General features: G+C 42.8%; 1 protein-coding gene across 2 annotated transcripts; it reads right to left on the reverse strand.

The window, feature by feature from the left end:
• Nucleotides 1–5,403: 5,403 nt before the first annotated feature.
• On the reverse strand, nucleotides 5,404–19,256 carry LOC110532979 (splicing factor 1). Of its 2 annotated transcripts, XM_021617122.3 has the most exons (12): nucleotides 18,807–19,256; nucleotides 18,148–18,279; nucleotides 15,847–15,922; nucleotides 9,740–9,892; nucleotides 9,332–9,421; nucleotides 8,997–9,180; nucleotides 8,724–8,839; nucleotides 8,477–8,584; nucleotides 7,968–8,154; nucleotides 7,548–7,797; nucleotides 7,190–7,354; nucleotides 5,404–6,949 (listed from the first exon to the last, which is right to left on the reverse strand). In XM_021617122.3, exons 1-12 carry the CDS (start codon nucleotides 19,060–19,062, stop codon nucleotides 6,621–6,623), a joined length of 2,046 nt encoding a protein of 681 aa, XP_021472797.2. In that variant the 5' UTR covers nucleotides 19,063–19,256; the 3' UTR covers nucleotides 5,404–6,620. The 2 variants fall into 2 exon arrangements, with proteins under 2 accessions (XP_021472797.2, XP_090040070.1); XM_090183944.1 differs by lacking the exon at nucleotides 15,847–15,922 and having other exon boundaries at nucleotides 18,807–19,178.
• Between the last annotated feature and the right edge of the window lie 2,399 nt (nucleotides 19,257–21,655).

Raw genomic sequence — 21,655 nt, forward strand, 5'->3', positions numbered from 1 at the left:
GTTTGGTGGATGCCAGGAGAACGCCACCTTCCCCAATGCATAGCGTGTGCCAACTGTAAAGTTTGGTGGAGGAGGAATAATGGTCTGGGGCTGTTTTGGGGGCTAGGTCCGAAGGGAAATCTTAACGCTACAGCATACAATAACATTCTAGACAATTCTGCCCATACAGAAATTGTTTGTCGAGATTGGTGTGGAAGAACTTGACTGGCCTGCACAGAGCCCTGACCTCAACTCCATTGAATACCTTTGGGATGAATTGGAACGATGACTGCGAGCCAGGCTTTATCACCCAACATCAGTGCCCAGACTTTCTTCCATTCAGCCACAATAGCATTAGTGAAGTCTCACTAATGCTCTTGTGGCTGAATAGAAGAAAGTCCCTGCAGCAATGTTCCAACATCAAGTGAAAAGCCTTCCCAGAAGAGTGGAGGCTGTAATAGCAGCAAAGGGGGGACCAACTCCTTATTAATGTCCATGGTTTTGTAATGAGATGTTCGACAAGCAGGTGTCCACATACAGTACTTTTGGTCATGTAGTCTATATTAACAGGCCGGCTCTTTTTTACCCCAAATAAATGATATAAAAATGTTTAAAAAATTGACCAGCATACCCTCCTAAAAAATGGTCTAGCCCATTTGGCGTCTGACAGATTTTTGTATACAAGACCAATAAACTTTTATTTGATTTGCCAGATGGCCAATCTGAACCCCTGCCATTGTCTCTTCAAGTATGGACAAGGACACCAGAGATGGTATGCCAGTCCTGCACAGCTGCATTTCTATGAATGCACCCATCATTTATTTCAAGTACAGCGTACAGGGACGGACTGGGACCAGAAATAGGCCCTGGCATTTCCAACACACAAGCCCATATTTTCCCAGAGGCCACAATTATTAGCCATATCATGATAATTTTGCGCCAAAAAAACAAGTTATACAGGCCCACAGATCATTATCTGTCTAATAATGTGAAAATATGGGCTGGTGTGAAAATATGGGCTGGTGTGGGGGAATCGAGGAAAACAATTGGCTGGTATGGGGGCCTCAAGGAAACAATTAGGCCAGTGTGTTGGAAATGCCAGGGACGATTTCTGGTCCCATATATCTGATGATCAATGTAATAGAAAGACATTTGAAATTCGACCGTGGGTGGACCGGTGGTCATCTTTGTTGTAGCAATTAGAAGTTAACATTTCAATTCAATTAAAATGCAACTGGTGTACCAGATAAATTGCAGTGGTCTGAAGGGATAGGTCCATTCTATTCATTATATTTCTGTGATAGAAATGAAACCCACCCTGTTGTATTTATTTTAAAAATATATATATTTCACCTTTATTTAACCAGGTAGGCAAGTTGAGAACAAGTTCTCATTTACAACTGCGACCTGGCCAAGATAAAGCAAAGCAGTTCGACACATACAGTACAACAACACAGAGTTACACATGGAGTAAAACAAACATAAAGTCAATAATACAGTAGAAAAATAAGTCTATGTACAATGTGAGCAAATGAGGTGAGATACGGGAGGTAAAGGCAATAAATAGGCCATGGTGGCGAAGTAAATACAATATAGCAAGTATTCAAGAGCATGTTGTCTCAACTGATGGCAGGCACGGCACAGAAACCTCAGATGATGTCAAATAGGGTCTAAGCAACAACATACGTGAATATGAACAAATATTTTTAGATAATTTTTTTCAATAATTTGACAACACTGTTTGTAAGATTTGAAATGATATCAAACTCAAGTGTATATTTTCCAGTGATAAAGACATGGATGTCTCATGGTATGGTGGGGTATGAGCACCTTCATCTCCTGAATGTTTTGGCATTCAGGTCCAAAAGGTCACTTTCTGACCACTTCTTCCATGGGCAAATATGTGTGGAAAGTTTTGTTTGTTTAAATCAAAAGGGATGTTGTCAAAAAGTGATTGAATTCAAATGGATTTACCCACATATCAAATTGTAAAAAGGTCAATGACCATTTGCTAGAATTTCAAGTTATACACTGACCAACTTGTCAGACTTGTGCTGACATGTTGACTGCACCTTCATCTACAAATACCTCCCACCCAAACCCTTCAATGGATTCTTCCAGGTTAATTCTGAAATCCATGCATACAACACAAGACACACAGATAACCTTCACCCTCCCCACTGCCACATATGGTCCATTCTCTATCAGATAAAGGTTCCATACTTTGGAATTCCTATCTTCACATTGCCAAATCATCTCTCAATAGCTCCAAGCATAGACTAGGTCTCCTCATGGACTGCACCAGATTTGCCAGTTCTTGCTGTGAGATGTTACCTCACTCTTCCACCAAGGCACGGGCAAGTTCCCAGACATTTCTGGGGGGAATGGAGCTAGCCCTCACACTCCGATCCAACAGGTCCCAGGCGTGCTCAATGGGATTGAGATCCGGGATCTTCGCTGGCCATGGCCGAACACTGACATTCCTGTCTTGCAAGAAATCACACACAGAGCAAGGAGTATGGCTGGTGGCATTGTCATGCTGGAGAGTCATGTCAGGATGAGCCTGCAGGAAGGGTACCACATGAGGGAGGAGGATGTCTTCCCTGTAACCCACAGCGTTGAGATTGCCTGCAATGACAACAAGCTCAGTCTGATGATGCTGTGACACACCGCCCCAGACCATGATGGACCCTCCACCTCCAAATCGATCCCACTCCAGAGTACAGGACTCGGTGTAACGCTCATTCTTTCGACGATAAACGCAAATCCGACCATCACCCCTGGTGAGACAAAACCGCAACTCGTCAGTGAAGAGCACTTTTTGACAGTCCTGTCTGGTCCAGCGACGGTGGGTTTGTGCCCATAAGCGACGTTGTTGCCAGTGATGTCTGGTGAGGACCTGCCTTACAACAAGCCTAAAAGCCCTCAGTACAGCCTCTCTCAGCCTATTGCGTACAGTCTGAGCACTGATGGAGGGATTGTGTGTTCCTGGTGTAACTCGGGCAGATGTTGTTGCCATCCTGTACCGTTCCTGCAGATGTGATGTTCGGATGTACCGATCCTGTGCAGGTATTGTTACACGTGGTCTGCCACTGTCTCCCTGTAGCACTGTCTTAGGCGTCTCACAGTACGGACATTGCAATTTATTGCCCTGGCCACATCTGCAGTCCTCATGCCTCCTTACAGCATGCCTAAGGCACATTCACGCAGATGAGCAGGGGCCCTGGGCATCTTTCTTTTGGTGGTTTTCAGTCAGTAGAAAGGCCTCTTTAGTGTCCTAAATTTTCATAACTGTGACCTTAATTGCCTACCGTCTGTAAACAGTTAGTGTCTTAACAACCGTTCCACAGGTGCATGTTCATTCATTTTTCATGGTTCATTGAACAAGCATGGGAAACAGTGTTTAAACCCTTTACAATGAAGATCTGTGAAGTTATTTGGATTTTTATGAATTATCTTTGAAAAACAAGGTCCTGAAAAAGGGAAATTTCTTTTTTTGCTGAGTTTATAGATATATGTACATACACACACAGTTGAAGTCGGAAGTTTACATACACTTAGGTTGGAGTCATTAAAACTTGTTTTTCAACCACTCCAAACATTTCTTGTTAACAAACTATAGTTTTGGCAAGTCAGTTAGAACATCTACTTTGTGCATGACAAGTCATTTTTCCAAAAATTGTTTACAGGCAGATCATTTCACTTATAATTCACTGTATCACAATTCCAGTGGGTCAGAAGTTTACATACACTAAGTTGACTGTACCTTTAAACAGCTTGGAAAATTCCAGAAAATGGTTTCATGGCTTTAGAAGCTTCTGATAGGCTAATTGACATTATTTTAGTCAATTTGAGGTGTATCTGTGGCTGTATTTCAAGGGCTAACTTCAAACTCAGTGCCTCTTTACTTGACATCATGGGAAAAGCAAAAGAAATCAGCCAAGACCTCAGAAAATAAATCGTTAACCTCCACAAGTCTGGTTCATCCTTGGGAGAAATTTCCAAACGGGTGAAGGTACCCCATTCATCTGTACAAACAATAGTACGCAAGTATATACACCATGGGACCACCCAGCCGTCATACTGCTCAGGAAGGAGACGCGTTCTGTCTCCTAGAGATGAAAATATTTTGGTGCGAAAAGTGCAAATCAATCCCAGAACAGCAGCAAAATACCTTGTGAAGATGCTGGAGGAAACAGGTACAAAAGTATCTATATCCACAGTAAAACGAGTCCTATATCGACATAATCTGAAAGGCCACTCAGCAAGGAAGAAGCCACTGCTCCAAAACCGCCATAAAAAAGCCAGACAAGGATTTGCAACTGCACATGGGGACAAATATCGTACTTTTTTGGAGACATGTCCACTGGTCTGATGAAACAGAAATGGAACGGTTTGGCCAAAATAACCATTGTTATGTTAGGAGGAAAAAGGGCAAGCTGAAGACCACCATCCCAACCGTGAAGCACTGGGGTGACAGCATCATGTTGTGGGGATGCTTTGCTGCAGTTCACAAAATAGATGGCTCCATGGAGGAAGGAAAATGATGGGGATATATTGAAGCAACATCTCAAGACATCAGTTAAAGCTTGGTCGCAAATGGGTCTTCCAAATGGACAATGACTCCAAGCATACTTCCAAAGTTGTGGCAAAATGGCTTAAGGACAACAAAGTCAAGGTATTGGAGTGGCCATCACAAAGCCCTAACCTCAATCCTATAGAAAATGTGGGGGCAGAATTGTAAAAGCGTGTTTGCAAGGAGGCCTACAAACCTGACTTAGTTTCACCAGCTCTGTGAGGAGGAATGGGCCAAAATTCACCCAATTTATTGAGGGAAGGTTGTGGAAGGCTACCAGAAACATTTGGCCCAAGTTAAACAATTTAAATGCAATGCTACCAAGCACTAATTGAGTCTGAACTTCTGACCTACTGGGAATGTGATGAAATAAATCAAAGCTGAAATAAATCACTCTACTATTATTCTGACATCTCACATTCTTAAAATAGTGGTGATCCTAACAGACCTAAAACAGGAAATTTTTAAATAGGATTAAATGTCAGGAATTGTGGAAAAACTGAGTTTAAATGTATTCGGCTAAAGTGTATGTAAACCTCTGATTTCAACTGTACATGTTTTTTTCTGTAAACCCAACCTCACCTGTACACCTTTGTTTTTACCTGCAAGATTAGTTTCTTTCACATGCCTTGTGTAAATCAAAGTAAAACCAATAAAACTACTTGTATTCTTATGTAGGACTGCAGACATAGTACACAGAAAAACAGCCTCATGACTGGGATGTTACATAAATTGAGGGAGGCTGAGCAAGCATTCTGTCTACACGGATTAAAAAGATGGTCTGTGGAAGCTGTATCCAAGCGTCAGCGATGACACTTTTGCAAGGTAAAAAGAAAACGACAGCAAAATTAAAGATATTCCGTTTTAATAACAATCAAGCAACATTGCAAGGACTATTCATTCAGGCTAGACCGAAAACAGGGCTGACAAACCAATTCCAAAAATAGAGTAAAAATACAAATTGTATATCATCATCTAACATCATGTATTCTTTTTTCTCATTAAGCAACAACAAGAGAACAGAAGGCGTGGTGATGTTGCAGAGGCGATATAAGCACTGCACACAGCTACAGATCATAAGCAAGGAGGGGAGAGGTTGTTAACAGAACAATCACGCATACGATCAGAATCAGAAGTAGTTCAGAGTATCTTTTTAAGCCAACTCACTCTAGGATCCAAAGTCCTATTCCCTGTTGCATCCTCATGGACCTAAATTAATTTGCATCTGGGGAAAAAGTTAATTAGAAACAGCTTACAGGGTTTAAAAAAAAAATTACAAAATACAATTATAGGGGATTAGAAATTATGCAAACAAATTGATAGAACCCAAAACCTCTGAAATCAGACAGCATTACAAAAGACCCGTTTCTCTGACAAAATAATTAGGAAGGAGATTCTCACATCCAAAAGATCTGCGCAATTACACTTGACATCAGGTGTAATTACAAAAATATTCAGCGCCGTGAAACCACAGCAAATGAATGGAACATGACGATGAAGAGTCCATTGGACTGCCATGCCTACTAAACTGTATGGATCATCAGAACAGTAAAAGATCACTGTAAATGAAAACAAATAGTTACTAAGCTTCAGCTCCAGTCCAGTCGGCAAACCAAAGCTTTTGTTTGAGGTGATTTATTTGGTGTGAGAGATGGTGAAACAGTTATAAGCCAACCATGGAGGGGAGTAAGCCCTGCAAAATAGATACAAGGCATACCATATACTCTATGCACAGCAACAGTGTTGGATGGACACAGAGAGCCTACACAGTCAACAAAAACACGTAACTTTTAAAAACAGAAAAATTCTGTAAAGAAAATGTACAAATTCAACCACACCACCTCCCTTGTTTGAGGAGTTTCTCTGCACGTTAACCAGGACTGTGATTAAGAGAGTATAGCACAGGTCATGTCATTTTACTGAACAACTATATGCCCTGGGCAGAGCTGCGTATCAGTCCATTGGGTAGCTGGTTGTGTGGTGTGCTGCGAGTCCATGGTGTTGGGTAAAATCTGGGAGGGCTGTGTGGTTGAGACTGAGGAACCTGGGGGGGTACAGAGGGTGTTTAATTCTGAGGGGGTGGTGGTGGTGGTGCGGGGGGCATACCGAAGGGGGGCATGCCCGTCACCCCCATCCCCATCATGGTGACAAAGTTGGAGGGGTCCATGGGCGGAGGGGGAGGAGGGGCGTACATCATGCCGGCCGAGCCGGGGGGTGGGGGAGGAGGGGGAGGTGGGGCGCCGGGGGGGAGAGGGGGCTGCACCCCTGGCGGAGGGGGGACCATGGAGGGGTTGCCCATTGGGGGAGGGGGCTGGGCGGCCGAGGCAGCGGACTGTTGGGGCTGCTGCCAGGGGGGCAGGTTGCCAGAGCCAGGACTGGATGTCGTGGTGGTATCTGGGGAGGAAAGAACTTTAGTTAGTAGGACATACAACAAAAAAACATGCTGCACTTTCTCAACATTAGATATCCCTCTAAGATCTTACAGGAATGATGAAACACAAAAAAAATTATATGTAAAGCCACCATGTGTCAAATCTACAAAAGCTACCATGAAAAGTGTGAGAAACTGGCTGTACTTTTCTGGTTAACTGGTCAAAGCTTCAGAAACAAAGAGCCTGCGGCTAGTGTTCTTACTCTGTTGCCATGGCAGTGGTGCACTAGTGGCCATGCTGCTGGCGGGAGGGGGTGGGGGGGCCTGCTGTTGCCATGGTGGCAGGGGACCTGAGGGTGGCGGGGGAGGCTGGTTGTTGGGGGGCGGAGGTGGTGGTGGCATCATACCCATGGGTGGTGGCAGCAGACCTGAAGACAAACGGAGGAAATATGAATGGACACAACCGATTGGATTACAAAAACAAAGCACAGAAGGCCTGTGTTTATTACATTTGTGTGTACATGACACCACCAACGCAATTTACAAACTGGGATAACAAAACGGAAACGGGCTACAACAACACAGACGGCACATTTCGACAGCAGGCTGTCTCCCTCATACCCATATGGTGGCCGTGTCCCTGGCCCATAGGGGGCGGTGGGGGCTGCATCCACGGGGGTGGCATTCCATTGTTGGGGGGCATGTTGTGCCCTCCCATGTTGGACATGGGGGGTGGGAAGTTGTGGTGGCCTCCGTGACCTCCGTGGTTGCCATGACCACCGTGTTGGTTGCCATGACCGCCGTGGCCTCCGTGCATGCTGTTGAAGTTCCTGTTCTCAGACTGGCCAGAGTTCATCCAGGGAGGACGGCTCTGCAGTACAAACACAGAATGAGACGAGAGGCACTTGAATTGTTCATCGTCTCGTCTGCTGATGAAACTCAAATCCATGAATCTTCTAACTTGGAATGTAAAGGCCCATTTTTATGGATAGACTAAGAAAATGGACGCTCAGGTTGTGCTCGTCACTTCATTTAACTCACCGGTGGTGGCTGGTTGTTGTTGTTGCTTCGGTTGTGGCCACTGTTCTGGTTGTTGCAGTGTCCCGCGCCAGAGGAAGGTACAGGGGCCTCGCCTAGCTCAGCCATGAGGGACAGATACTCCTTGTCCATACGGGCCTTGTCCTGGGCAGACTGGGGAGGCTCACCGGCCCTGGGCGCCGCAAAGGAGCTAGAAAGAGGAGATAGGTCCTTATAATACATGGTCGATTTTTGGAAAAGATCCTGAATGGCCTTATTTTCTGTCAGAGCTACAATCACGCCAAGTAGCCACTGTTCTGGGTCCTCTGTGTAGACATGTCACTCTACGCCCCTCATGACACAGACTCCACACTTACAGTCCAACTGCAACGCCTCAAGGGGCAGATTCCTGGCATCATCTCTAGTACCAGATTGGGCTAGCAAAAAATTATCTTTCATTCAATGTGTTTAAGCAAAGAGACTGCTTTCTGACCAGAAATCCTTTACACAACAGTATGTAGCTGGTTAGTTACCTGGTGAACTTGCAGTCAGAGGAGATATGGCCTGCGCCACCGCACTTGGTACAGAGGGTGGTGTTGGTGACACTGCGGGGTTCAGTGCTCTGCCACGGACGAAGGATCCTGGGTGGGGAACAAAGAGAAGCATTTCATATTTAACCAAGAGAAGTGAAGAGGATAACAGATGTATCCAGGCCAGACAGGGTATATGCGATTATGCAAGCGTCATAGAATGGCTGCTGTCAAAATGTGGCAGGCTCACCGGTTGTCGTCCTCTCTCAGGGTGCCGTTGAGTCTGGCCAGCTCCCTCAGCTGCATCTTCCTCAGGTCGTTCTGGTCCTCGGGGGTCTCGATGCCCTGCTTCAGGATGGTACGGATCTACGGAGGAGACCAGATTGTACCACTCTCAGTATGTGTGGACAAATCAAAATACAACTGCATAGTGGCAGTATAATCCAACTCAATGGACACTGAAAGGTAAGCTCGTAGTAGATGATGAGTTGTGAGTATGATGGGTGTGGGGGTGTGAGCGGACCTGTTCCACCGCCTTCTTGACATTCTCCATGGTGTTGGCGGTGACCAGGGCGTGCAGCGGCTCATCCTCCCCTGGCAGCATCTGACCGTCCTTACGGCCCACCTTGCCCTCCTTCACAGAGCCCTTGCCACGGATCATGATCTTGGCACAGCACTCCTTCTCTATGTTCTTCAGGGTGTTGCCACTGCAAGGACACAAATAACACACACACCGTGTGTTTGTGTTGCAGTAAGGACTCATAGGCGCCACCTACTGGGCGTCTAGGCAAATCCCCAAATAGACCCACAACTCAAAAGGAACATTAGATAGATCCATGGTAAAGGCCTATAACTCACCGTGGCCCAATGAGCAACCCAACAAAGTTAATCTCGGGGTACTCGTCCTGTGGGATCATCACCTTGTCGTTGACCCTAGTAGCTGGGGGCCTGTGGGGGACAATTATGTTCAGTATAGTGAAGGCTATAACCCAGTCTCTACACATTCATGCCAAGGTGAAGAAAATAAAGCATGGCTGTTCTCAGAAGCCATGTGAAAAGTACCAGAGACCTACAGCAATAGCTCTGAAATTCAGACCAACCATAAAGGAAAATGAGATATCACAACACCACCATAGGGAACAAAGAAGAAATAAACCATTCTGGGAGGAGCAGGAAACAAACTAGAGGGTAAACATCTGTTGCTTTGATAACGGCTAACGGGGATCCAAATAAACAAGACTATGTTAGGAGATAGAGAAAACATACTTGTAGTCAGCGGGGGGCTTGAATTCAGGGTTGAGTGCCACCATATCGGTGATGAGGGAGTGACGCTCCTCCTCGATCTTCTTGCGTGTGCGGTACTCCCTGGTATTCAGCCTCTTCCCCTCGCTGTTGTAGATGGGCTCTGGAGATGGGGACCTTGGGGAGGGGAGAGAGTAGACAGACAAACATTAATATCTCTAAGACCACTGACCACCATACACAAGTTTCCCTATGTCTAACTACGCCTTAAATAATGTTACCATGAAATAAAACAGTTTAAGGCCCACTTCATAATAGCATGGCCATGCCTCCAAGCCACTTATCAGTGAAGGGAAGGCAATGCAAGAAAAACAATGGTTACAGCAAGCATTTCGGTCACTGGTGGAGAAAAGAAAGTGTTCTCTCATAGGGCTTGTTATGAGATATCAATATTGGTGTTAATTTCCTTTTGAGAATGCAAGAAGTTTGGTTGCCAATAGGCTGTAGCGTTGGACTGGCCAATTCAGTTCTGGTATTTTATACACTTCTGAAAAATGGGGACATATCACCTTGTGATATGTAATAAAGACTACTCTGAAGGGGCAACCACAACTTCATCAACTAAATCTATCTACACTGAACAAAAATATGAACGCAACATGTTGGTTTCATGAGCGAAAATAAAAGATCACAGAAATATTCCATATGCACAAAAAGCTTATTTCTCTCAAGTTTTGTACACAAATTTGTTTACATCCCTGTTGGTGAGCATTTCTCCTAATCAATCGACATAAAAAAAATGTAAATTAAAAAAATATAATCTAGCCACCCGACAAGTGTGGCATATCAAGAAGCTGATTAAACAGCATGATCATTACACAGGTGCACCTTGTGCTGCGGACAACACAAGGCCACTAATTGGCATCTGACTGCAGTAGTGTCCACCCGAGCTGTTGCCAGAGATTTGAATGTTAATTTCTCTACCATAAGCCACCTCAAACGTCATTTTAGACTATTTGGCAGTATGTCCAACCGGCCTCACACCCGCAGACGGAGTGCTTGGCGTCGTGTGGGCGAGTTGTTTGCTGATGTCAATATTGTGAACAGAGTGCCCCATGGTGGCTGCGGGGTTATGATATGGGCAGGCATAAGCTACGGACAATGAACAATTGCATTTTATCAATGGCAATTTGAATGCACAGAGATACCGTGACGAGATCCTAAGGCCCATTATTGTGCCATTCATCTGCCGCCATCACCTAATGTTTCAGCATGATAATGCACAGCCCCATGTCGCAAAGATCTGTACACAATTCCTGGAAGCTGAAAATGTGTTCTATGGCCAGCTTACTCACCAGACATGTCACCAATTAAGCATGTTTGGGATGCTCTGGACTGACATGTACAACAGCATGTTCCAGTTCTCACCAACATCCAGCAACTTCAAACAGTCATTGATCAACAGCTGCCACAATCAACAGCCTGATCAACTCTGCAAAGGAGATGTGTCAGTCAAACGGTGATTACACCAGATACTGACTGGTTTTCTGATCCATGCCCTTGCCTTTTTTAAAGGTATCTGTGACCAACAGATGCATATCTGTATTCCCGGTCATGTGAAATCAATATATTAGAGAATTTATTTCAATTGAATGATTTCCTTATATGAACTATAACTCAGTAAACTCCTTGAAATTGTTGCATGTTGTGTTTATATTTTTGTTCAGTATAGAAAAAAGGGGGGGTGGGGGGGGGTGACAGAATTAATCCTGCATACAGGTTGCAAAGGGCAAAAAAAAGGATGCATTCCTCAAGGAACTGCTGGTTTTGGGAGTCGGAAGGTGCCATATTGGATGCTGAGGTGGTGGGTGTTTAAGCCAGGTCCATACCTCCTCTTGGATGGAACTCCTGAAAACCTGTTACTCTGCGTTAGAGGCTCTGCGTTTGAAAAAGGTTAAGGTGACGAGGGGTAATTTGGGGTTAGAGAAAATGAATTATGGTTAGAAGTTAACCCTTTTCTTAGTGCGCTCACCCACAAGAGAGCTAACATTTGGCCAAACAATTCAGGAGAGAAAAAGTAGAAAAATCTAAATAGAGGAAAGGGTTCTCTTTTTAAATCTTGAAATTTCCACCGGTGACAACCTGAAACACTCCTGTTATTTGTTGGAGTGACATTATTAGCGTCCTGCGATGAGCTTTTTGTTGTCGCTGTGGAAATATCTGATTAAGATTACAATGAAACTATGTCAAATACAGACGACAGGGACAGTGGCCAACAAAGAGAGATCAATCTCACACTCATAAAAATATTATGACATTTCCTGCTGGAATAATAGATGCAGACTTCTACAGTGTCAGAGACGATCTGTGTCATTCCGGAATAGCCAGGATCAGAGGGGTTTCTCCTCCAGAGCCTCAAAGTTCCAACTGGAATACTGTCGAATCCACTGGGCGGAACTTTGGGAAGCTTCATTATGGAAAACCCATTAATGACCATGGAAAAACACCCAACGGTTAAAAGTTAATTTGTCAGGTTTCAGGTGGAATCTAACAATGGTAGGACCATTTGAATTTACGAAACAAGCCAAGAAAAAAGGGTAAACATTAGGATTAAAGTCAGGTCAAGCACTGGCAGAAACAGGCTATTCTAAAGAAAACCATTACTGAAAACCAAACCTGTCCTAGTTGGTTGTTCATATAGCAATCTGTATACCATTGAGTAACTATTTAAGATGTTAGATCTGGGTCTACTTACTCACTTTAACTTACAGCTCTATGACTATCAAAAGGAGAAATCTGCAATCACAAATTCTAAATTATAAGCAATCATAATAAGCTGTTAAACCAAAAATAGATTAACTTTGTCATAAGTACTGACCCAAACCTACTTTCAAGTTGAAGAAACGGTGTTAATCTAAGATGCATTCTAAAAAAAACTCAAACACTTTGTCAACATCTGAGTTGACAGGAAACGGCTAAACCATGACGCACAAGTCGACATATTAGCTCAATTATAGTCAACAAAAATAAGACCATGATAGATAAATACAAGAGGTCACAGCTAAGGCAGTAGGAAATATATAGCAAGAGTGATATACACTCCCCTACGTATTTATTTGGACAGTGAAGCAACATTTGGCTCTTTAGTCTAGCATTTTGGATTAGAGATCAAATGTTTCATATGTTTCACCATTTAGTAATGAAGGCCCTTTATGCATCTAGTCCCCACATTTGAATAAATATATATTAGTATTTGGCTAAATTCCCCTCATTGCGTATTAAAGTAGTCAAAAGTGTAGTACGCAATGACTACATCAAGCTTGTGGCATGTCAAACTTGTTGGATGCATTCGCAGATTGTGTTTCAGATTACGTTGTTTTGTCCAATAGGAACTAAATGATAAATAATGTACTGTATCATTTTGTAGTCACTTATATTGTAAATAAGAATATAATACGTTTTAGAAAACTTCTACATTAAGGTGGATGTTAACATGATTCTGGATATTCATGAATTAATTGTGAATAATGAGTGAGAAAGTTACAGTGGAACAAATATCATGGCACGGTTGCATAAAACACCTTAGGTAAAATTTTCCCCTCATCTTTTCCCTTAAAGTTTCCTTAACTTTAAGACAGTTTGACATTACATTTTAGGGTGAATTTCCCCGTTAAATTAAGTACAATTGTTGAGGTCCCTTGGGGCGGCAGGGTAGCCTAGTGGTTTAGGTAAAATTGTAACACTGTAACATTGGACTAGTAACCGAAAGGTTGCAAGTTCAAATCCCCGAGCTGACAAGGTACAAATCTGTCGTTCTGCCCCTGAACAGGCAGTTAACCCACTGTTCCTAGGCCGTCATTGAAAATAAGAATTTGTTCTTAACTGACTTGCCTAGTAAAATAAAGGTTACATTTTTTTTTTTTTTTAAACTGCCTCATTATGTATGGATATCAATGGAAACAGCATTTATAGAGGTGAATGTTGATTTCATCTGCTCTGGTTCCAAAAGGAAACCGTCAACCAGCTACCTACTTAGCTAAACAATGCACAATCCATGGCTACAAAGCCAGCTGGCTAGTTAGCTACAGCTACTCTGTAAGCTAGCTTGACGCACGAGAAAGTAATATAAACGAGTTGAGAAAAAAGAACAGTAACTACAAGAAACATGGTTTATTATCTTCTAAAGCAATTTAGTTATCCTGTCTTGGCTGTATAAACTTAATTTTGCCATCTCACAAAATGAAAGTGATCTCTTTGAGGAGATGTTTAGTCAGTGAATCAGGCCATCTCCATGGTAACCAGATACTCCTTCCGCTATACGTGCCTTCAAACTACCCTAAAACCCCTATGCCCTTACCTAAGGAAATATTTGAGCGGCTATATGCAACGCCCTTAAACAATTCACTTAGGTAAGGGGAAATTAGTCCATAAGGTAAACACTTAAGATGTTTTATGGGCCTCCTGGGTGGCGCAGTGGTTAAGGGTGCTGTACTGCAGCGCCAGCTGTGCCATCAGAGTTCGCGCCCAGGCTCTGGGCTCCCTGGGTTCGCGCCCAGGCTCTGTCGTAAACCGGCCGCGAACGGGAGGTCCGTGGGGCGAGGCTGCCTAGCGTCGTCCGGGTTAGGGAGGGATTGGTCGGTCTCATCGCGCACCAGCGACTCCTGTGGCGGGCCGGGCGCAGAGCTTGCCAGGTGCACGGTGTAGCCTCCGACACATTGGTGCGGCTGTGGGTTGGGTTGGATGCGCGCTGTGTTAAGAAGCAGTACGGCTGGTTGGGTTGTGTATCGGAGGACGCATGACATTCAGCCTTCGTCTCTCCCGAGCCCGTACGGGAGTTGTAGCAATGAGACAAGATAGTAGCTACTACAACAATTGGATACCACGAAATTGGGGAGAAGGGGTAAAATTAAAAAAAATAAAAATAAAAGATGTTTTATGAAACCTGGCCCATACCCACCTGAAAACCTAACATTTTAGTTTCACTGTCCAAATAAAGACATAGGGGAGTTCAGAATATTAGGGCAATTGACAGAGTCTTTTGACAGAGCACACAGTAATGCATAGTAATAATTCCATCTGTCAGGAGACATTTAAGTATAAGAAAATAATTATGGAATATAGGAATATTATAAGGATACAAACTCTTACGAGGCTCATTTAGATGGAAATGCTTCAACACCCAAGTAAACCAGAGGTGACCATGGTCACACCTTAACGCAGAGCCATGAGGTTTATATAATTACCACTTTTTACTCCTTCCTATTTAGATGCCTACCAATTCAGAAATGAAGATCTACATCTAACAAATTGGCCCGGGGAGTAAAAAAAGTAATCACACACACACACATATATATGCAATTGTCTTTTCTGATAACTACTTTGTTGAGGGAAAATGCACTTGCTACGATTGTGATGTGTTGTCTCACCTAGCCATCTTAAGATTAAGGCAATAATGTAAGTCGCTCTGATAAGAGCACCTGCTAAATGACTTAAATGTACATTTGAACACCTTTGTTTTCTCAACGACATTCAATTCAGCATTGAAAAAAGGTGCACGTTTGAGTTTGTTCCACCTGAGCGAGACTGACCACAGGTCAGAGACCACTATCATGGCACACCAAATGTGTTTGATGGATTGCCGGGAAAGAGCAGGAAAAGGAATGGGTCCTTTTTGTCTTCTTCTAATGCTTCTTAAGGGGAAGTGATCTCATTAAGGAATTTGGGTAATCCAAAAGGTACCTAACTGATTACAGTTTTGGACAGGTAACTAAAAACTAAAGGATTACATTTACAAAATAACTACCCAACTGCACAGATTGGGATGTAACACTAAAAAGTAATTCTGAGCAAAACTTTAGTCTTCAGTCGTCCTGGAAGTTGTGACTATAAGCACCTAGAAGTATGACATCCCTAAATACTACTGGAAGGAGAACATATGTTATATTATGACACTACCACTGCTGGATAATAACTCATCCTTACTGTGGCAACTAAACCTACTAAACTTCGGGACCTAAAGCATCTTCTGAGAAATATGTATAATTTTACCAAAGACCAACATTTGGCGTCAAAAAGAACGACAAGAAGGTAGAGAAAATGTTACTGTTCGTGGGTTTAAAACTTTTCCCGACCTGTCCTCAGGGTTAACAGGGATTCCCAGGTCTCCTGTACGCAGTTTACGAGTCAGGTCTTCGATCTGCAGTTGGACTGGAAGAATTCAGGTTAGGAAAGAAAAACAAGAAGGATGGAGAGAAATGTGGTTACAACAATAACATTCAACTGGAGACAGTGCAATCTAAATTCAAGCACTGTCTCATTTGTTTGAGAGGCAAAAACATGACTACAATGAATGATGAATAATTTACATGAAAATACAAGGGGAATAAAATTACTTCTGAAATTCAGCAAATATTCTACGCAAGTAAAAACCCTTCTTCATTTCTGGGAAAAAAAGGTACCAAAATGACCATGCAAAACTCTAGAACCAATTAATTGAACTGAAAGTGAACTGTCGTCAATAGCTAACAACAAGCTCCAGGATGTTTTACAAATGCACAGGTGAAAAGTTTGGCATCCCAGTGATGAAGGGTTTAAACAGAAACATTTTAGCGTGGATCATTAGACCAGAGTTCCATTCGATGCCCGCCAGCATAAATTAACCACATTCCAAACCCCACCCCAAAAGATTCAAGAATAATTTAAATTTGAGACTGTCATACGACGGTAGTTGAATGTGGCTTTGGCATAAAAGGGGAGCCTGATCCACAAATAGGACTAACACAATATACATGAATAAAGTTGAAGTGTCACTGTCTGCACTCCTGTAGAGCTACAGCTGAGGAGCTATTTGTTATGTAAAATGAGAAGGAACAAAAATAAATCACTCATGACATGCACATTTCTGTCTATATGGGATCATGACCAAATACCCCCCCCCGCCAAAAACTCCCACCCTTTCCTGACAAGATTCAACAATGACTCAATTATGAAGTTTCTGCTTTAATTGAGAAATGATGCCAGAGATGAAGACAGACCCTGTGAATTGATATTTCACTGCTATTTCATCTTACGGGCTTCAAACAAATCCCTTTGGACCCCCCCCCCCCCGCAGTTCTTGTTTTGAATGAGCAATGTAAACATAGAAGTGAGAACATAAGGCAGGCACAAATTAGGCTTGGGCGGTATGACATATTCTGAGGTATTTTGAAATACAGACAGCATGACTTTGAACACAATAAAAAATTAAAAAATAAAGCAATGGCTTCTAACTAAGTTAACAATCCCAGATGTGCCAAATAAATTCTCAAGCTCAGGGCTTGCTAACTTGCCAGCTAAGTGGCTAGCTTGCAAGATCAAGCTTATTGGGTACAGCAGACAATGAATCCCCTACTGGATCAAGAAAAAAAATAGTATCTGGATACCGCCCAACCCTGGCAGAAATGAATGTTTACATACCAAGGAAGACCAACCATAAACAATGACATACATTGATAACCCCTTCTGTTATTGAGGGGTAGATTCACCTGCTTCAAACACCTTACAAGTGTCTAAAGACAGTTTGGTGGTGTTACACTACAGCTGAAAGGCAGTTATTGTCAAGCCAACCGTTTCTTGAACTAATTTGGTCTGAAAACATCCAGATGAGTGCCTATTTTAAAGGATGCACTGGAAATGAATATGAATCTTTCGCCATTGCTCACACATTAAACCCACATGTATGATATCAAGGAATCATTTTGCATGTTACAAGGACAACGTGGGTAGACCCTTTCATGCCAGGGCAGTTGGTGAAGTACAAGGGGACAGTGACCTGCAGCCCAAAACAATTACACGGCAAGCAGCAACACCCTTCTGATTTGCTAATGGATGTCCAGTGGTATGCAAACCTTAATGCCACAAAAAGCGTGCTATAGGAGAACCACATTATTGTACCTCCTTGTCTTAGGACAATGGCCTTACTTCACACTCCACATCAACAAGTTAGTATACTCAGTGGATAAGAATACTGAATTTCATCTGAGCAATAGGATTTTGAATTATAGCTTCAGTTGCATAATTTAAACTTTTTTTCTCTCCATTTTTTCCCTTAAATTTATTGGCAAATACTGTACTTGAATCATCTTGAAGAATGCATTTCAACCTTGTGGTTATGCACCAGTCTGGATTTTGGTCAGTCTCCCAGTTCTACCAGTGAGTGACCCAAAATGTCCTGTTATCTGATTCAATCAACTCTTACTGATGAAATTTAGCAAACATGTCAGGACCTATGCATAACATTTCAATGTGCAAAACGTGAGGAAATCACAACTGGGTCAGGTAAAGAAGAACACGCTACATTAACGCCCCTTGACATGACTGATTTCCTGTATATCTAAAACACTAGTACAGTGCAGTGTACAGTTCAGTTATACAGTAGTGGAAAATATGGTTACCTATATAGGCCCTCTCCTGATCCCGAGTCAGTCCAGGCGGGATGACGGTGGGCATGCCAGGAATGACTGTCTTCTGGTCGGGTGTCTCGCTACTCCAGCGGCTTCTTTTCCTGGCTTTTTTCTGACCGAAGTCTGACAGATGAGATAGAGAGGGTATTCTCAATTTACACTGAATTTACAAATGGATTAACAGACAACTAGCTAAATGTTAAATTAGTGACGTTAACGTCAGCTAACGTTTCACAGCTAAAAGACGACGCCAGGGTGAAAAATACCCTAAAAATAAGGGCCCGTTTTTTCGTGATTACTTCAAAACTACGACAGGTAACTGGAACATATGGTAATATTATGAAACGGGGCTCTACCGTGGCTGCAATGAACTAGTTATCACACAAAAGCATTGTACTTGTAACTACCGCGCATTGTTTGCTAACTAGAGTTAACTATTACTAATCAATGTCTAGCTATCTTTATTTTATTTCACTTCACTTGCCAGGGTGATAATGCTGCATGTCTGAAGTTGCAATGTTTCGCATAAACGTGAATGATCAGTTAAAGTCAGCTATCAGCGGCTAAAACATATCTAGCTAGCTCATCCCAGCAACACCAGCCTTGCACTGCAGACCTTTCTCTAGATAACGTTAGCTAGCCTGGCTTACCTGACTGAGACGGAATTCCTGCTCCTTGGGGTGGTTGTGGCGGGGTGGGAAAAGCGGCCACTGCAGTAAATACTGGGTGAGCTTGCGGGAAAGAGACGTTTGGAATTGGGGGCTGAAAATTCGGGAGCGAAGGAAAGGAAACAGGCGGCCCCGGTGTAGGCATTAACCCCGCACCGGGCCCGGCTTCAAAGCCTCGTTTAGCGCCAATACTCGGGTGCAGCTTCCCCAGAGGGGTTGCATTTGCTCCCGTAGCCATTTCCAAATGTGCTCTGTTTCAAATTAAGGTTGTATTAAATTAGGCTTGTAAATATATTAAGAAATATTAAATTCAACGACTTGCACAACCTTCTCCACTCGCGCTGGGGGGGGCACAAGATGGCGCACAGCGGAATATCACAAAGGAGGACGAACTGTACAGCGTAGCACAGCTATTGGTGTAGAGCAGTGCCAGCCGAAACGGCCCGCTTTTCATTGGATAAAACATAGTGTCTCAACTTCCTCAAAAAACGATTGGACTCTAATCTTGACAATCATTTAGCTACACTATTTGATTGGGCTTTGAAATGTGTTGACCATTACCTGCGCGCGCAACCGCCCAGTTGTGACTGTTGTGCCCGTTGTTATCATTGGATAAAACATAGCGTCAATCTGCCATCGCTCAATTTCCTCGAAAAACGCTTGGACTCTAATCTTGACAATCATTGAGCCACACTCTTTGATTGGGCTTTGACATTTGGTGTCCGCCAACCATTACCCGCGCGCGCGACCGTACAGTTGTGCCCCTGGTGCTCGTTTTGGTTATACCTCGGTGGTAGTGCCAGGGAAGCACTTCACTTGTCACTTTGGATTAATACGTTTAAATTAAAAAAATAAACATGCACTGACAAACCTTAACACATGATTGCATTGAAATTAGAAATATCACCACTCCATACTACAAATAGTAGATCAAAACATTGAAAAAGCAAGTTATGGTGGGTATGCTCTTCTTGATATTAGATTATTATAAATATAGCCCGTCAGCAGCAATGAACTGAGTTCGAAGGATGACAGTTGGATAACAAAGCAAGCATTATCATGTAGGAACTATATTCCTTTATGTGCAATCAGAGAAAATGTCCATGTGTATCTATCACTACCAGAAGGATGACTCAAGTAAAGTTTAATCTAGTGCTGTAGGTTAGTTATCTTTGAATGCAGCAGGTAATCTTCTTATAGTCATTACTTAATATACTGAGTTTATATACCAATTCTGGGGTCAATTTGACTAATGGTGTATGTTAACATTTGTGAAATATTCTCAGCGTTAGTGTATTGGTATATTACAGGCATCTTTGAATACTGAGACTCATTTTGTCTAAATCTGTTTGTGTATTTTTTTGTTTAACCTTTTTTTATCTAGGCAAGTCAGTTAAGAACAAATTCTTATTTACAATGACGGCCTACGCCGGCCAAACCCTAACCAGGACGATGCTGGACCAATTGTGCCACCCTATAGGACTGCCGATCACGGCCAGTTGTGATACAGCCAGGGATCAAACCAGGGTAGGTAGTGACGCCTCTAGCACTGCGATGCAGTGCCATAGACCGCTGCGGCACTCGGGAGCCCCGAGTGGTGTAAATTATTTAAATTTGAGTTGGTACATTCCACATTAGCATTCCAAAATACTAAAACACACTCTCACAGCTGTAAAACGCTGACTGCTCAAGCGGCAGGAATTTTCCAGAATAAAATATCCACTGTTCACTAAGTTCAGACCACATAATAGGGCAATAATATGTGATTATACAGATCGACTAATCACAATATTTCACAGTTAGTCTGCATAATTTAAATCTAACATTAATTTGAAGGACAAAGTCCACTTGATCAATAGTTATTGTTTTAGTATCTAGGGTGACCACATCTCGGATTGTGCGGGACAGTCCCGAATATAGGCCCTTTTTCCTGCGCCCTGCAACCAACCAATCATGTTCCGCATTTTATCAACAGAATTAAAATGTACTAATTGTGAAAAAAAGGTCAATTTGTCCCATATTTCAGTCAGACTTCCAATTCATTTGATGAAAAGTGACATTCCAACCTGTATCTTTTGCAGTCACTTTGCGCTTATGGCAAGATATTATATGGATATGGTGCTGGTGATTATAAACATTTCTCCTATTGTTGTTGTGATTTTCTATGATGCGCAGCGCAAGAGACGTGTGCCAATGTCATATCACCAACCAATCACATTTGTCAAATCCTTATGGGCTAAATTCCAGCTAAACTTGGAGGACAGTTAATTTTGCTGCAGTAGGTTAAATCAGGGTCACACAGAGTGTTTCTTGGTAGTCTTAAACAATTCTACTTTGAAACAAATTATACACCTCACACACATGGTTATGGGCTTAAAATACAGTGCCTTCAGAAAGTATCGACACCCCTTGACTTTTCCACAATTTTGTTGTGTTTCAGCCTGAATTTAACATTTATTAATTGAAGTTATTTTTGTCACTGGCTTACACACAATTCCCCATGTCAAATTGGAATTTTGTTTTTAGAAATCTTTACAAATTAATAAAAATGAAAAGCTGAGGGTCTCCTGAGTGGTGCAGTGGTCAAAGGCTCTGCATCTAAGTGCTAGAGGAGTCACTACAGACCTGGTTTGATCCTTGGCTGTATCACAACCAGGCGTGATCGGGAGTCCCACAGGGAGGTGCACAAATTGGCCCAGCGTCATCCAGTTAGGAGAGGGTTTGGCCAGGGGGGCTTTACTTGGCTCATCGCACTCTAGCAACTCCTTGTGGCGGGCCAGGCGCCTGCATGGTAACCTCGGTTGTCAGTTGAACGGTGTTTCCTCCGACGC

The sequence above is a fragment of the Oncorhynchus mykiss genome, chromosome 9 (genome assembly GCF_057628025.1).
Source record: "Oncorhynchus mykiss isolate SJ-2025 chromosome 9, ASM5762802v1, whole genome shotgun sequence".
NCBI lineage: Eukaryota > Metazoa > Chordata > Actinopteri > Salmoniformes > Salmonidae > Oncorhynchus > Oncorhynchus mykiss.